Genomic DNA, 18,437 nt, shown 5'->3' with positions numbered 1-18,437 from the left:
CCAGTGTTCCATGGGCCTCAGTGGATTGGTATGTGTGGAAATGCATGCAAAATTCTGCCTACATGTGAATCTGTCCAGGGAGGGGTCCATAGTTCAATGAAGTACAAAGGATTCCAAGGTGGGAGGGTAGCAGAACTTGGAAAGGAAATGCTTCCTCCCCATCCTCACCCACCATTAACTTCCCCTGACTTAACAGAGCCCAAATGCAAAGCCATGTGAGACAATGTGACATAGTAAAAAGTATAAAGATAAGGACTTTTATTTGATTCCTTAGTTCTCATTAAATTCTCTTTATCTCAGTTTAATCACTTGTTAAATGTGGATCATAGGACCTAATTTGCAGATTAAAATAGTTCAACACAGTTCTTGGCACATAGTGGGTTTCCGGTGCATTGTTGCATTTATGTCACAACTGAGTATGCAACAGAGACTCCCCAGAAGTGATTTGTCCTAACCACCACGCCATCCTATTTGTAAATCATTCTGTTTAACAGTGAGGGATCCAGTCCTACTTAACTATTCTAGACGAGTCACTTGAACCCTCCCTTTAACAGCTTTTTCTGTCAGTAGAGCCCAGAGAATGTTTTAAGGTTATCAGCCACTTTTCATTCTGCTTGCTATATTTGTAAACCACTTCTCAAGCCACCTACTGCATTCCTTTGTCAAGCCAGCTGGGAGAATTTCCTAAAAAGGCCTGTGCTACCTCCAGCTACAGATTTCTAGGTGACCCTCTCTGCCCTTTTGAACACACAGAAGAGCAGACCCAACCCCCAAAGTTGTATTTGCAGGAGAGAACATCTCACTTTCCCCAGTGTGAAAGGAAAAAGAATCAAGCTTATTAACACCTACAATAAAATCAGATGCTGAAGCTTTGCTTTCATAACTACCCAGGATAATTTGTTATTGAGCAAAAATAGAACAGAATATAATCATATTAGAATGATAGAGAATATAGAGGATCCTGCATCAATTCTCCAGTTTCAAAAATCTAATTTGCAGGACTGATTTTTTAGAAAAAGTAAAGTTTGCATGTTAGTGGTTGAAAAGTTTGTCTTTCTTGGAATTAATTGCCATGTATATATTTTATGAAAAACTGGAAGTTTGTAATTTTTTAATATAGTGGCACAACCATATTTGCATAAGGTTTTCCATGTGAATTTGGTGTTTTGACTTTTCTAATTAAGGTCATTAATTTATCATTTCACTGAGTCATTCAGTAAATCTTTATAGATGGACTGCTTTGTTTTAGGCACTAGGGTGTATTTGATATTTATCTGAACTACTAAACAAATTGAAGTTATTGTGTAAACTAAGAGTTAAGTTTGATGTTTAAATATTTTTTAAAAAGGTCTCTCTTCACTTCTAATTAAATAATGGAAGAAAAAGCATAGAATTTTAAAATTTATTGTTACTGTTGTCTTAACATATTTAAGTCATGGATGTTATCTTAGTGAAATGTCAGTATACAATAGTTTAATTAAAAAATTCATAATAAAGTTTTATTATGTATTGATTATAATATAATATTATTGATTTATGCAAGAGAAAGATGTTAAGAATGTAATATGAAAATGATATATCCAGGGACTATTTCATTCTTGTTTTTTCTTTGATGTAATTCATTTCTACACTAACTAACATGAGAGGAATGTCTGATGATTCTCAAGCACAGTAAATCTTTATCTTTTGTTATTTCTGAATGAATTAGGTTTACATTCTTTGTTTTTCTATATCCATTTATTATTTAATTTAACATTTATATTGAATCCCTGCACATACTAATGTGATGTGCTGCTTCATATGAAAATGTTGTTGTCAATAATGTACTCCTTTGAAAATTATTTTCCCATGAGATATCATTAGGACTTTCTGCTAGCTAAATAAACAAGCAAAGTGAGTACGAAAATAAAGGAATAAAATATTAGATTTTAATGAGTAAGATACACACCAAAATAAACACAGATATATTGTACAAAGTATAATGGCTAGGTACACTTTGTCTGAGAAGTAGGTTTTTCAGCTGACTTTTGAAAGCTGAGATTGTGTCAGCTGTAGTCTGAGCTGGGGAAGAATCTTTCAGGCAGGAAGATCAGCAAGTTCCTCAGTTCTGGATGAGAAAGTGCCAGGTCTGTTTGAGGGACAGAAAGGAGGCCATTGTGGCCGAAGGAATCATGTAGGGTGTTATAGACCTTGTTAAGAAGTTTAAAATTATGCTAAACAAGTTGGGAAAACAGAGCAGTTCTTTGGCAAGCTGAAGAGTGACACGATATAACTTAAGTTTAAAAGATGAATCTGGCTGCTTTGTGGATGATAGATTGTAGATGGGCAAGAATGGGAGGAAGGGAACCAATTATTTGGTGATTGCAGTACTACAGGAGAGAAGAGCTTTTACAGAGTTGTTCTTCATTATGTGGTGATATACCCTTAAGAAATGATAAGTTATGTGTTGAATTGCTGGAGGTCATATGCAAAATCACTTTTTCTCATGAATATATCATTGGCATGTGGGCAGCAATGGCAGGCAGCAGGACACATACCCAATCTCTCCATGTCTTTTGTTTACTTGATAATTCTTTGTGTGACATGTTGGTCTCATAATTTCAACTTATAATTTTAATATGATTCTATATTTATTTAATATAAATATTCAATATAAATATAAAATTCAATAAATATTCAATAAATATTGAATCATATTAAACTTATATGCTTAATATGTACTAAATACTATGGACATTGATTTCCCCTAGAACCAATACTGACTCTATATCTGAGTTGATACTATAATAAAACTTGCCAAGAAACAAATAATTTATGGTATTAATGTAATGTAAATATTTTCAAAATAATATGTATGAATAGCAAATATATTTTTAAAATGCTGTAATGTGATTTTCTACTCTATATATTATTAAGATCACTTAAACTACAACTATCTGGGAATCTGTTTCTTAGTTCAAAGTATCATGTGTATAAATCTGAGCTAAAATTCTGCAAAAATTAATTGCCTTCTGAGAATTTTTTTTTTGTAAATTAACTATATTTGGACTAGAAGTGCTAAAATAATGGCCGTTAAAATAATGACAATGAGACCAGTTTAATTCTAAGTGCTCATGATAGTGGCACAAATTGTTTAAGGCCAGCTTATTTATTTGCTTGTTTTAAAATTGCAGATGTGCTGTCTCTTAGGGAAGATGAATGTGCTCACATTAGTCTTTAGTTGTCAATTTTCTGATTTATCTTTCTTTCATACTTTAAAAATTCAGACTAATACAAATTTTATTATATTTCATAAGTTAAATTAAAAAGTAATTTCTGAATTAATAACACATGGGTCATGCCACTGATTTAAAAACATTTCAAACCAGATAGATACATTTTCCAACTAGAAAATATTTTCTTAATTTCACATTCCTATAAATATTATAAATGTTATTTGAAATGCTAACCTAAATCTTAGAAATATTTTTGAACTAATAATATGAGTAAAATTTAATGTTTATTTTCTGACTATTTGTTTGTATTCATTAGTTCTTAGCCACAGTCAAGTAAACTCAGTTTTCTTATATTTCATGCTCTATCTTAGATTTTAAAGGCATAGTGCTTTTATTTTGCAGATTGTTGCCTTGCGTGAACAAAATGTTCATATACAAAGAAAAATGGCATCAAGTGAGGGATCCACAGAGTCAGAACATCTTGAAGGGATGGAACCTGGGCAGAAAGTCCATGAAAAGGTATGACACATATGACATGCTCTTACATGGAAGTGTTTACTTGCTGTATCATTTGACAGGAGTATGAAATATTTGTGTCATTCATGTAATAAACATTACTGTGTTTTGACTTGTTGATCAAAAGTGCAGTATTATTTCCTTTATCATTAATTGCTCCTAATTTGATTCTCTCAAAAATATGTGTGGGTTTATGCACATATATATATTTGAATTTTTCATTACTTGCTATTAACTTGATTCTCTTAAAAAGAATTTAATTACATATCTGTTTGAACGTATCTATAATTGAATATAAATTGAATAAATATCTAAATATATCTATATATCTCTATAGATATATTAATAATCTATATCCAGGACTGTTTAAAGTACAGTAACAATAATTTTGATTTATAAGTGGTATTATGTACAATTCATGACTAATCTATGGCTTATCACTGCAAAAATTTTTTATAATATCTTATTTGACTTATTATTTTCCATGTGTTTGATAAGACCACAGCAGTACTCCAGTTAATGAGAAATTACGTAAAAAGATATCTGAAGTCATTAGACTTTTACTGTTTTTTAGAAGGAATTGATTTTCCTTTCGGGTGGGGCATAGACCCAGGCCAAGGAAACCAACAGTCTGTTTGGCGCTTTTCTGTGCTGAACCACTTGTTCCCAGCACAGGAGAAAGAAGGTCAGTTGCTGGTAGGTCTGGAATCAGATTAAGATGACATAGGCATTTGCACATCCTGCACATGAGGCTTAGACCATCTCCTGGATATTTGCAAGTTATAGCTCTGGATGCTTGAGCTCCTTAATCATCAAGACCTCATAAATCAGGTAGCTAAATTGGTGTCATTTGGAATATCAGGAGGTTTTAAAACATAGCGATTAAGAAGCAAGTGACCGTACCACAAAACAAATAGCACTAGACTTCTTATCATAAAATAAATTGAGCACTTCCTCATTTTTCCAGTTGAAACAAATGGAGGAGCTTCTTATGTTTCCTCCTTCAACTGTAAAAGCAAAAGAAGCCAAGTCAACCAGACATTTCCTGAGACCGCCATCAATTCTGGTGGCTGAGAAGCAAACAACTCTTCATTAAAGGCTTTACTATTTTACCCTTTATCCATGTATTTTATAGAAATCTTAAGCTAGGTATTAACAATAAGCTACAATCTGACAGCTAGATTTCATGAGCTATATTTCAAATTTGAATAAAACTTATTCCTCTTTTCTTCAGATAATTAAACTGACATTAATTCAGTAAATAGACCACCAAGCTCTTTAGAATAGGGCATTTGCACACAATCCTCAGTTTAGGAAACTAACATGTCATTTTACTATTACTGTTTCATTTTAATTATGTCATCAGTAATACAGTGCTATACCTTTCCCCAGAGAATTACAGAATGACATTGGTTTGAGTATGAAAATGGACTTTATGGTCATCTTGTCTTTTTCTTAGAAGTCTTCAAAATATAGTGATGCCATATTATGCTAATCTGGACTAAAATTAAAGAAATATGCTTTCAAAGGCATAAAGAACTTAAGATCTTGTCTATTCGCTAACAAACCATTTGGTGCTTAAAGCATTCCTCTAGTACTTCTGGGGAGTGGGGTACTCATACATGTAGTTTTTTTCAAATATTATTTTTTTTAAGATATAACCCCAAAATATTTAGGCATTATAGAATATAAGACAATTCATGTCAGATTAATTTTCAGAAACTGATTACAGAATTAGGATGAGGACCTATGAATAAATGATGTTTGTCTCTATTGGACTCAACAGATAGTGGTATATATGTGGAGGATTCTGAGTATTTGAAGACCTAAAGTACTTGTCTTTAACTTTCTTTGCCTTCCAGTTCTGGGTGAAGGCATTTCAGCCAGTGTAGAAGAGAAATTCTGTGCCATTGCTAACTCACTCACACTTTTTTATAGATGTAACTAAAGATTTTTAAACATTGTGATTATCGGCATACTTATTTTAAATTTCCCAATATTGTAGGAAGAGTGATTTCCAAATGCTTTGAAATAATGATATACTAGTATTTTTAAAAATATCATGCCCCTATCCTGCAATGTAATCCTAAAATATATGTCATATTTTTTTTAATTTTAAAAATAAATAAACTGTGCTTTAATTCATATTACTCCTGAGATGATTCAAGAAAGTACTTTAAAAGTTTTATTTATATCATATTTCTTTGCCTGATATTTCCTTTGTTTTCAACTTTATTGAGATATAATTGACATATAAGATTATATAAGTTTCAGGTGTGCAATGTGATGGTTTGCTCTACAGATTGTGTAAAATTAAGGTATACAGTGTGATGATTTTGTATAAGTATATATTGTAAAATGATTACCATGATAAGATTGGTTAATTCATTCATCACCGTGTGTGTGTGTGTGGTGAGAACATTTAAGATTTACTTTCTTAACAACTTTCAATTATACAATATTAACTATAGTCACCTTGCTGTACATTAGATCCCCAGAACTTATTCATCTTCTAACTGCAGACATTTTTTGATAAAAGCTGAAATAATATCCTAATTATTATTTTTATCATCCTTTTATAAATACTGCTAAATTATGCACCTGAACATTATAAATCATTTTTTCGAAATTATCCCCAATAACAGGATTATTTAAGGTATGTTAATACCGTTAAATAACAAGTGTTATAAGATTGTAATTTAAATCCTAACACTTAATTTTTCAGTAACAAGTGTTTAAAAGGTATATTAAAACAAAGGAAAAGAGAATATTATTTTGGGGAGTGTCTATATTGGGGAGTAGCGAAGGTTATCAGCGTAGGATGACTGTAGTATTAGTGTATAAACTGCACAGGGGTTGTTTGGAGGAAACATGAAACTATTGTCAGGTACTGTGGAGCTGTCAGAAAGTGACTTGCAAATCCTAGTCACAAGGATCGCCCTTTGTTTAGGGCAGTAAAGTTACTTAAATTACATAGTCAGGGTGGGTTATTAGCCAACAGGAGAGGTTTTACGGCAGTGGCTTGAAAACTCTGTTCACAAAATAGTTGATAAAAATAGTCTCATAAAAGCACACTCCGAAACAGGCCTATTACTCATAGAAAAGTTGTGTAATTATTACCAACATTTTGAAAACAAAGATGAAAAGAAAAAATAAGCTTAACTGAAACAATTTTGTTTCTGTGCGCCATGGATTTAATCAGGTGTTCTAGAAGAGCATAATTATCCACGGGATAATAAAAAAATTTTCAGAACACTAAATTTTACCTCATTAAAAGTTCAGGACTAGGATCCATAACTTTCTTCCTGTTGCTTTCCAGAGGGGAGTTAACTTGTGAAAAAGAAATTTTAATAAACATGCTTCATTTGTAAAAGAGATAGTAATGCTCCTGGCTCATATATTCTGTACTTCCAATTATTTTTTCCAGCTGCAAATGTTTGCTAGGTAATGTGGGTAAGTAGTATGTTAGGCAGTGGTTGAGATTCAGAAGACATTCCCTGTAAAACTTGCAAAAGTGAAAATAATATGCAGTGAAAATAATCTGCCCAAATTAATATTGCAAAACATGATGAATAAAGTGGTGTCAAAAATGATACTAGAGTTTAAAGGAGGGATACATTAATTGTGACAGGAAGTGTCAGAGAGGCAGTGTGGAACAGTGACTTGTTTGAAGTCAGTAGACCTGGATTCAAATCCCATCTCTGCCAATAACTACCTGGGTGTCCTTACTCTGTAACCTCCCTGAGTATCAGTTACAGGTAAATAGTCATGCCTAACTTGTAGCTTCGTCGTAAAGAATAGAAACACTGACTATGAATGACAAAATTCTTGACACATTGATTACAAGCAATAAACAGTATGGTTATAATATTTATTAATACTGTGTTCTCATGGTCATTAATTTTTCAATAAATATTTAGCGGTGACCTTACTGAAGTGCTGGGAAATTTGTCCCGTTCTGGGTGGTTGGGGCGCTAATGAATAGGGCAGATGAGGGCACAGACAATAAACACATACATGTAAAAGGGAGTGAATGTGATCAAGGGGCAGGTGCGAGGTGGGTGGGGAGGATAAGTCGACATGGCACTGAAGGGCTTTTCAGGAGGTGGAGTTTGAACCGGAACCCAAAAGAGTACAGAGAGTCAATGGAAAAGCTTAGAGTTTTTGAAACAAAGGAAACACTAAGTGCCAATGCACCGACAGTGGGAAAGAGCTTCTTGGGCACGTTCTTGGGAAGAAAGGATGGCAGGGTAATGTAGTCTAGTTGTCAGGAGAGGAAGAAGCAGGAGACAGGGCACACAGGGGCGGTGAGCAGGGGCCAGATCATTTAAGTTCTTGTCGGCTGTAATAAGGAGTCCAATTTTATTTTCAGAGCAATGGGAAAACATAGAAGTGTTTTAAACATGGAAGCATCCTGATTAGATACTTTTTAAAAAATCAGTTGCACTACAATTTTATGTCCATTTATCATTTTTTCACATATAAGACTTCTGAAGCAGTTAGAGACTTTTTTTCCTTTTCTTAATTTTACAGACAATGAAATTGATGCCTACTTAGAAAAACTAAATGACTTATTTGTCCAGAGCAGGACGAGAACCCCGGTCTTCTCACCTCCTTTGTACTCTCATGTTCCTTCATGCCAGGATGCTTTCTCTAGGTGTTATTATTGATTTTTGAAAATTCATTCTAATCCAACCTTACTTTTTTCTGATCTTTTAGTCTTTCATAATTACACATATTTATTTGTCTAGAGTTGATTATTTTATTCTACTTGAGTATGATTTTTTTTTAATTCTTTACTTTTTTTCCCAAAAATCTCTGTTGTATTTTTTTACTCTGAACAGATGCTCCAAGGCAGTGGCATTTAAAATTTTTAACTGCTATGAGTATGGCTTTTAAACCTGGGCAAGAGGGGTCCACAATTTAGCAGGTCTATCTCTGGCCTTCTGTGCCTCTCCCTAAGGATGAAGAGTCCGTGGGACCAGGGGAAATTGCACAGGTGTGAGCCACACCAGCACCCCTTTTTGACCACACGCCAAGTTCCTGGCAGCCCAGACTTTCTGACCACACAGACCTTAGCCTTCAGGGCCTGTATGAGCTTGTTTCTAGGAGCAACATCTGTCCCTGCCCGCCCTCCGGTGCACCCATCCCTAGACCTAAGAAGAGGCCAAGGGATGCCTGTTTTTTGGGTCCCACAGAGTTTAAAAGCGCTGACTGAGGTATCCACATATACACAGGTAAAACAGACCAGTATTCTGGAAGGAGCTGAGGCTGAGAAGAGAAGGAGAGCAGGCTGCAGTCCAGGGCCATATCTGGGTAACTAAGTTCTGGTGTGGAACTTCAAGGAGTCTGAGAATTATTCATTCTGGCCTAAAAGCCAGTGTGAAGGTATTATTTCAAGGAAGATAGTAGGACATATTTTTATTTGACAGTTTGTTAGCTTGATGTATAATTGTTACATATTTGGAGTTATGGCATGTAGGCCTCTCTTTGCTCTTTTGCCTTGGGCTCCACACACACTAAGGACCCATCTGCTACCCACTGTAAGAAATATGATTTAGTTGCAACATTTTACTGCGCACACACGTATGTGTGCATGTATATGTATACATCTGTGTGCATGTGGGTGTAAAACTGAAACTGAAGTTTCACAAAACAGTAGTTACACTTTACTATATGCAATGCATTTTGATATTTTTTTGTTCATTAGTGACTGAGGAATTACCGTAGTTCTTCCCAGAGCTAAGGGTGGCTGATCTTTCCAGTGATCACACAACAACACATCCTTGGCACGTCATGGGAGGTCCTTTCCAAACTGGCTGGCCTCTTCTCACCTCTCAAGCTTCTCTGCTTGTCACCCCACTTTGAACTTAGGTACTCTGCATGAACCGAGCTGATGCTCCCCTTTTCAAAAGTGTTGCCCTTGTTATTCTCTCCTCTTAGAATTTGACATTAATTTGTGACTGTTCTTTAAATTAATAAAATGCGACATAATAGATGGGTAATATGTAAATGTGCAGGCTGAAGAAATATAAAATCAGAAATAGATTTTTGTTTGCATTTTTTCACTTCTTTAATTCATGCCAGATAGGCAGAAGAACTTGGCCAAAAACATGTAAAACAAAATGAAGAATCGGTGGCAAGAGTAATTCTGAGATCAGAATCTAGTAATTGTCTAATGGTTGCATTCTGTACATGAAGGACACTGAGCTGAAGTTTTATAAAAGATGAAATATGGGATGTGCCTTTACCAAAAGTAAGGGTTTTGTGGATTTTTAGTGATACAAGGCTGTTTTAGACTGAACCACCAAGGACAAAAATGGGCACTTAGAAAAAGTTGATATAACTATGTGAGCAATATGCACCTCAGTAATGACAAAAGACCTTTATTTCCTCATGCTATTGTGCCATATTATGAAATACCATAATATACAGATTCTACATAGTCTCATACAAACCTGTTAGCTGTATGTTTAAATGTTTGGCTTATGAATATACCACATATCTATTTAAAAATACTATAAGATACCATTTATCACAAATGCTATTCTTTCAAAGATCTCTGCTATGTTCCAGCTGAAAGCCCTCATCCATAGGGATGTGTCCAGTTATTAACTGTATTTTGCCCATTTTTATGCCTTCTTCACTCCATGTCAACTACTGCCAGTAACTGTTCATCCAAAAATTCAGTTCTTTGTTAATTGTGGCTTATTTTATACATTATTGATTAAGCCCCAGTTTCTTCTCTGTATCAAAGATAATTATCATTTGAATTTTTTTACATCTGAATAGCCCTAACAGAATATTTTCTTCTGTGTGTTGATCCCCTGTGTAGTGATCTAATTTCTCATAATGACATGATAATAGTGTATACTTCTCTTTTAATTCATCAATTGAATTTTCAAGCAATGAAACGAAACAGACCTATGGGGTTTATGAATTTGCTATTTGGGGATTGGCACACCTCCTAACAAAAAGAAGGTCCAAGTATAGCCCTCGATATATGAGGCAGGAGTGGCCTAGAGGACTACGATTGGCTAGAAAAGGGCCCAGAAGAGGCAAGGTTAGGCTGTTTCATGGTTCATCCATATGCACAGGAAGTTAGACTGTATCAATTTTATAGGAGTTGAGTATCAATTTTATAGGCTAGGAAGATTATGACCAAAAGTCATCTTTTATATACAATGGCAAAAATAAGAAGTAAAAATCTAATGTTGTATGGAAACTTACTAAGTTCAAAACAAATCTCTCTCTGAATGCAGTGACTGGATTTTTATGCTTTCACTATACTTTTTTTTTTTTAATTTATTTATTTATCTATTTATTTATTTATGGCTGTGTTGGGTCTTCGTTTCTGTGCGAGGGCTTTCTCTAGTTGCGGCGAGCGGGGGCCACTCTTCGCGGTGCGCGGGCCTCTCACCGTCGCGGCCTCTCTTGTTGTGGAGCACAGGCTCCAGACGCGCAGGCTCAGTAGTTGTGGCTCACGGACCTAGTTGCTCCGCGGCATGTGGGATCTTCCCAGACCAGGGCTCAAACCCATGTCCCCTGCATTGGCAGGCAGATTCTCAACCACTGCGCCACCAGGGAAGCCCCTTTCACTATACTTTTAATAGATGGGAAGTGAAAGTGGAATTGACTCCTCCATCTTTAATAACAAATTTAGTATCATTTATATTATTAGCCCAGATTTGAGAGAAGCAGAAAAAACAATTTTTTGCTGAAGTAGGATAGTTTCAGACTTTAAAAGGCTGAGTGATTCACAAGAGTTTGACAGAAAGTTTGTTCATTTATCTCTGTCCTATTGGCATAATTTGAGTGTCTAGTCTGTGACAGGGACGCTGCTTTCTTATAGGGATATAGAGAAGAACAAATACTTTTCCTTCCCTCTTCATTGCTTTGTCTGATCTTTAAGCCAATCCAGGAGAATTTTTAAGTCCATCATTCAGATGTTCTGCAATTGGCCTAATTTTATTTTTCACTTTGGTAGAGTTTATCCATCTTAACATTTCTCATGAAGCACGAGTTCCCCAGAAATTTAATGGATGTTTTACAGAACCCACTCTCCCCAAAAAAGAGATTTCTCAGGACAAGAATATTAGTATATATTATGCTATACAATTTTGAACTGTTATCTTTACTATAGTATTTATTAAAATTTATTAAAATTGCCCAAGGGGAAACATAGTACACAGTGTTTCCTAAACTTGTATGACCAGAAATTCCCTTTATCTGCAAGAGAATTGCATGTGCCAAAATGAGTATTCTGAAAAATATTCCTTAATGCTGGCTCTGGCCTTTTAAAGATAGGCAGACTGTTCTTCAAAGCTGTCTGTAAACCTCATTAACAAAAGGGCTACATGCCAATGAGAACAAGATAAATAACTTGTATAAAGCCCTTTACATTTTCCAAAAGTACTTTTACATAGTTGTTTTATTGGATTCCTGTAATAACCCTGTGATGTTTGTAGAGCAAAGATTACTGGCTCAAAGTCAGATAGCTTGTGAGCAGGATGAGCTGAGATAAATAGTGTAACAAGTATACAAATATTAAAAGTGAACATGGGTGAAAAAGGTAGCATATAAACTACCTGATTTCATGGATTTCAAAATATAAGAGTATTTACTTTAAGCAAAGTCTTAAATCTGTCCAGATGTCTAAAAGCATGAAAGAGCTTATTAGACTGAGCATGAGTCTTTAAAAAAAATTTAAAAAACAACAACAAAAAACCTTAGACAAAGAAAACTTTGTTACACCCGTGAGTTACACCATGTGATGTCTCCACAATCATCTAGTCAAGTGTACTTCTCCAGCGACTCTTACTGTGCTCTCCTTTGCCATCAGTTTTTTTCTTCATCCATCCCATTCCTATAACATACAAAGTTCTTCCAACTTAAAAGAAATTCTCTTTTGGTCCTACTTATAGCATCAGCTATTGCTCTATTTTCTACTCCCCTGTGCAGCAAAGCTCTTCGAAAGGGTCATCTACTCACTCTCCCTAGTTGCTTTCTTTGCTTTCTTTGTAAACCTATTCCAGGAAGGTCTTTGCTCCACCACTACACAGAAACCTCTCCTGTTACCATCCTCACTAATTTTATATTGCTAAATACAGTGGCCAATTCTCAGCCCTTCTTGAGTTGATGTCATAGTTGTTCACCTTTTTTTTTTTTTTATTAGATTCGCCTTTATTTTTCACTTGCAGTATAGGAAACTTCACTCTCTGTTTTTCTCTTCCCTCACCAGTGGCTCTGTCTCAGTCTCTTTCCTTGGATCGTATTCTTCTTCCTGACTTCTTTTTTTTAAGCATATAGATAGGTACTTTATGTCCAGTGAGAGATTATTTTGTCCTGAGAGTTACATTAAATTTGCTTTAAACTCCTATCCCCATCCAATGGAAACTCCTATATACTTTCCAAGATTTTTTCAAATTCCAGAAAGTTTACATTCTCAAGGTCAGACCTTGCTCTAATATTTATTTGTTTGTTTGTTTGTTTATTAAAGTATAGTTGATTTACAATATTATATTAGTTTTAGGTGTACAACATAGTAGTTCAGTATTTTTATAGATTATACTCCATTTAGAGTTACTATAAAATATTGGCTATATTGCCTGTTTTCTTCTTGAATTCTTAATGTTGAGGTGACCCGGGGCTCGGTTCTCCATCTTTTCTGTCAGTGATTTCAATCAGCCTCATAGCCTTAAATGCTGTCCATATGCTAATGACTTACAAATCTTTACCTCTACAGACCCTACAACCAAGTATATATATATCCAACTGCCTATTGAACATCTATCATCTCCACATGTGTATCTAAAAGGTACTGAACCTTAAAATGTCAAAAACCTTACCTTTTGATATTCCCCTCCAAAACTCCCTGCATCTTCTCCATCTCAAATGATGGAAATCTCACCTTTCCAGTTGTTCAATGTAAAGAATTTGGAGTTATCCTCAAGTCCTCCCTGTGTCTCACACCCCACATCAAACTGTAAAGAAATTCTATTTGCTCTACTTTCAAAATATATCCAGAATCTGCCACTTCTCACCACTTCCACTAAGCACTGTGCTCTAAACCACTATCATCTCTCACCTAGATTATTGTAATCACCTCCTTCCAAGTCTCTCTGCTTCTCTTGTGGGCCCTTATTGTCTATTTTTAACATGACATGAATCAGAGTGATGCTTTAAAACATAAATCTGAACGTGTCAATCATATGCTCAAAACTCTGCAAATGCTTCCCATTTACACAAGGCTCTGCATGATTTAACTTTCCTCATTTTATGACTTCATCTCCACCATCACCCCAGCCACACTGGCCTCCTGTTTACTTCTGACTTGCCCTTCCTTCTGTCGAGAATGCCCTTCTTCCAGATATCTGTGTGGCTATCCTCACTTCCATCAAGCCTTTGTTCAAATGTCATCAATATATTCTAATATTCTAATATAAAGTATAATTCATTTATTTATAATGTCTATAATTTATAGTCTGTCACCCCAGCTAAGAATAAACTCCATGAGGGTTAAAATCTGTTTTATTCCTGGTGAACCTTAGGTGCCTAGAACAGCTCGTGGCACATGGTAATCCCTTAATAAGAATATGTTAAATAAATAAATACCACACTATTTTAACTATTATAACACTAAATCTTGATCCTTAGAGTTTAATTATAATATCAGCTTTTTAATTCCCATTTTAAAACCCTATTGATATTTTCACTGAAATTGCTTAAATAAATTAATTAATTTGGGGAGAATAGTCACCTCTATGATATATTATCTTGCCATATGTAATATGTTTTGAGTCTCCATTTATTTGTGTATTGTTTTATGTTCTTCTATAAAATTGTTTAATTTTTCACATAGAGGTATGGCAGATTGTTAGATTTTATTTCTTATATATTGGTTCAATACAGTGTGGAATAGCGTGGGTCAGAATGGTATGCTTGACTTTATAGTCTTTAAAGTATCACTTCAAAATCGGTGGCCCCTCAAAATCAAATGCCACCCAGGTACTATTGCAACAACCCACTGACATACAAGCTAAATGAAACCATTCCATACCAATCACTGGCCTGGTTTTGAAGTTCCACTAACAGTAGTTTCATTCCCTAACTGAGTGGTTCTTCAGAGGTTTTCCTTTCTCCAAGTTATATCAGACTGAGGCTTAGTTTCACACTTAAGTTCCCAAATGCATCAAGATGACTGAGCCAGGAAGGTTTTTCCAGTCTTAGCCACACACCAAGCTGGAACCTGCTGACATTGGATAGTGAACTCAGGTCTCAGTCCAAACTCTTACTTCCCTCATGATAAATTCTCCTTGTGATCTCTTGGAGCCCTTTCTGATCTAGTCAATTGTCTTAGTCTGTGAGAGAATTTGAAATAACACTGAACTTCACAATTAAACGGAGAGCAATTGAAAGTCTCTCAACATCATTAATCATTAGAGAAATGCAAATCAAAACTACAATGAGATATCATCTCACAGCAGTCAGAATGGCCATCATCAAAAAATCTACAAACAATAAATGCTGGAGAGGGTATGGAGGAAAGGGAACCCTCTTGCACTGTTGGTGGGAATGTAAATTGATACAGCCACTATGGAGAACAGTATGGAGGTTCCTTAAAAAACTAAAAATAGAACTACCATACAACCCAGCAATCCCACTACTGGACATATACCCTGAGAAAACCATAATTCAAAAAGAGTCATGTACCAAAATGTTCATTGCAGCTCTATTTACAATAGCCAGGACATGGAAGCAACCTAAGTGTCCATCAACAGATGAATGAATAAAGAAGATGTGGCACATATATATATACAATGGAATATTACTCAGCCATTAAAAAGAAATGAAATTGAGTTATTTGTAGTGAGCTGGATGGACCTAGAGTCTGTCATACAGAGGAAGTCAGTCAGAAAGAGAAAAACAAATATCGTATGCTAACACATATATGTGGAATCTAAAAAAAAAAGAAAAGAAAAGAAATGGTCATGAAGAACCTAGGGGCAAGACAGGAATAAAGACACAGACCTACTAGAGAATGGACTTGAGGACACGGGGAGTGAGAAGGGACGAAGTGAGAGAGTGGCATGGACATATATACACTACCAAATGTATAATAGATAGCTAGTGGGAAGCAGCCACGTAGCACAGGGAGATCAGCTTGGTGCTTTGTGACCATCTAGAGGGGTGGGATAGGGAGGGTGGGAGGGAGGGAGACGCAAGAGGGAGGAGATATGGGGATATATGTGTATGTATAACTGATTCACTTTGTTATAAAGAAGAAACTAAAACACCATTGTAAAGCAATTATACTCCAATAAAGATGTTAAAAAAAAAAAAGTCTCTCTTTTCCTCTCCCTCCAGAGGTTTCATGCTAATTGTGCAAACCCCCTCCCCCCACCACCCCGCCCCATCAAAACACTGTGGAAGAAATCATTTATCAAGGCTCCACTAAATATTCTTCCTCTGGGACAGGGGTGTATACTTTTCTTATATTTACATATCTAAAAGGACTGCTTAGTAATTCTTCCAGCTAGAAAGATCCTCTTCAGTGTTACTTCTGTATTCTATAGCTGAACAAAGAAACATTTGAAGACTTTCAATTGAAAACAAAAATAAAAAACAATAACAAACAAAATAACTCCTTATGCACACTTCATCTACTTATATCTTCTAATTATATAGATTAAGAATTGTACAGATGAATGTTTTTCCACATTAATAATTCAATATTTTTATTTCATGTTGTAATATGAGAAATAGCTACTTTTTATATTTATGAGTGTTATTAACATTGATCATGGCAACAATTGACTAGAAATTTCTCATCTTTTATTTAGATTTAAGACACTATAAAAATGAAGTATATGTCTATTAAGCCACATACATCAGCTAGTGAATGATGTGTATTCTAGTTTAAGCATTATAAGAACTTCAGAATAACAGAAATTCCTCAGATGAAAAGATTCTTAAATTCAGTGGAAATTAAAAAGTGGCCTAGAATTTCTGTAAAGATAATAAATCTGTTTTATACTTATTAACAAAACACTATTGATCACATTAAACTAAGAACCGACAAGCAAAGGTCTATTGCTGGATATTTTAATTGAATAAAATTGTCAGGAATTTACTGTATCATAATGAGTTTGCATATCTCAGTGTTTAACAGTAAAATTATTAATGGAGAAGTAACTATAAGAAATCATCTGGGGGGGCTCCCCTGGTGGCTCAGTGGTTGAGAATCTGCCTGCCAATGCAGGGGACATGGGTTCGAGCCCTGGTCCAGGAAGATCCCACATGCCGCAGAGCAACTAAGCCCGTGTGCCACAACTACTGAGCCTGCATGCTAGAGCCTGCGTGCCACAACTACTGAAGCCTGCGTGCCTAGAGCCCATGCTCTGCAAAAAGAGAAGCCACCACAATGAGAAGCCCACGCACCTCAACGAAGACCCAATGCAGCCAAAAATTAATAAATAAAAATAAATACATTTATTAAAAAAAAAAAAAAGAAATCATCTGGTCTAGAAACCTTCCAAGCAGGGCAATATTTAGTCAATTCTATTATAGAGGTTTGTTTCTTCTCATCTTTCAGAAATAAGAGATAAAGTCAAGTCGTTCCGTTTGAAATATTACATTAAAAAATAATAAGTTGATTCTAGAGTCTAATATTCTTGGGTCTATTATCACATCTTTTATTACATTTATTTCACCAAATATTTTATTATTTTATTACTTTGAAGCTTTTCCTCTTTATGCCAGTTTTTTAGGTTTGATGAATAAATTAGATACAGTTATTAGTAAAGTACCTGGATAATATAGATCTGTGGTTCTTAATCTCAACTAAACATTGCAATTACTTAGGGAGATTTAAAAACAATTATATGTCTGGACCCCACCCTTGCATATGGTCTAGAGTGGTTTCCATTCTATATTTTTATTCAGTTCTTCCAAGGATTCTAATGGTTGAGAATAACTGATGTGGAATACAAATATTAGTTCTGCTTTGTTATAGGCTCTAGGTTTGCAGGGATTGTAAATAAATGATTTACATATAATGAAACAGATTTAAGGAGTCACTGTGGAATTAGACGTAACAGCTGTGAATTCTGTACTGGAGAATTTCAAATCAAAGACAAAATGTTGTTATTTGTTGGACAAGATTTGAAACCTGAAGTCAGGTCTGATTTTTGAGAGCTAAAAGCAATATGGAGATTAACAAAAACAGTGTAGGCAGATGCCCAAAAGCCATAGCCTTGAAGCATTAGGAATCCCCAGTGCTGAATTGCTATCTGGTCCTTATGAATTTGGTTAATTGGTTGCTTTATTTGGTTTATTCTTTTTTCCCACATTATGCTGCATTTAAGCAGGAGTCTTCATATTCTGAGTACCCAACCTAGTGTCTGGCATATGGTAGAAGCTAAACAGAGTTTTGGTGATTGAATGAATGAATAAATGAAACAATAAGTAGATTTAATGAATGGATAAATGAAATGATAAATGAACAAGAGAGAATGAACAAAAAAAGAAAGAGAGAGAAAATTGACAAAAGAAGGAAGTAAGGAGAGGGGTAGGTAGAGAGAAAGTACAGACTCCTAGGAATATGAAACTGGAATACCTTCATTCAAATCTTAATCTTATGACTTTTTAGTAGTGTGACCTTAAGTAAAATACATTCTGTGCTTCAATTTCCTTTTCTGTATCCAA

The 18,437-nt window shown here is 35.0% G+C and overlaps 1 protein-coding gene across 13 annotated transcripts in view; it reads left to right on the top strand.

Moving 5' to 3' along the window:
- The window catches only part of PPFIA2 (PTPRF interacting protein alpha 2), a 468,430-nt gene that overhangs the window by 324,066 nt on the left and 125,927 nt on the right, over positions 1-18,437 (top strand). For all 13 annotated transcript variants that reach the window (XM_082350737.1, XM_082350734.1, XM_082350735.1 and 10 more), the window contains one exon: positions 3,618-3,734. In XM_082350737.1, the coding sequence (XP_082206863.1) occupies positions 3,618-3,734 (117 nt within the window). The remainder of the gene's footprint in view (positions 1-3,617; positions 3,735-18,437) is intronic.

Source organism: Balaenoptera borealis (genome assembly GCF_965194805.1).
Source record: "Balaenoptera borealis genome assembly, chromosome: 13".
NCBI classification, from domain to species: domain Eukaryota; kingdom Metazoa; phylum Chordata; class Mammalia; order Artiodactyla; family Balaenopteridae; genus Balaenoptera; species Balaenoptera borealis.
The sequence above is the reverse complement of the archived record's forward strand: the minus strand, read 5'-3'. Positions and strand labels throughout refer to the sequence as shown.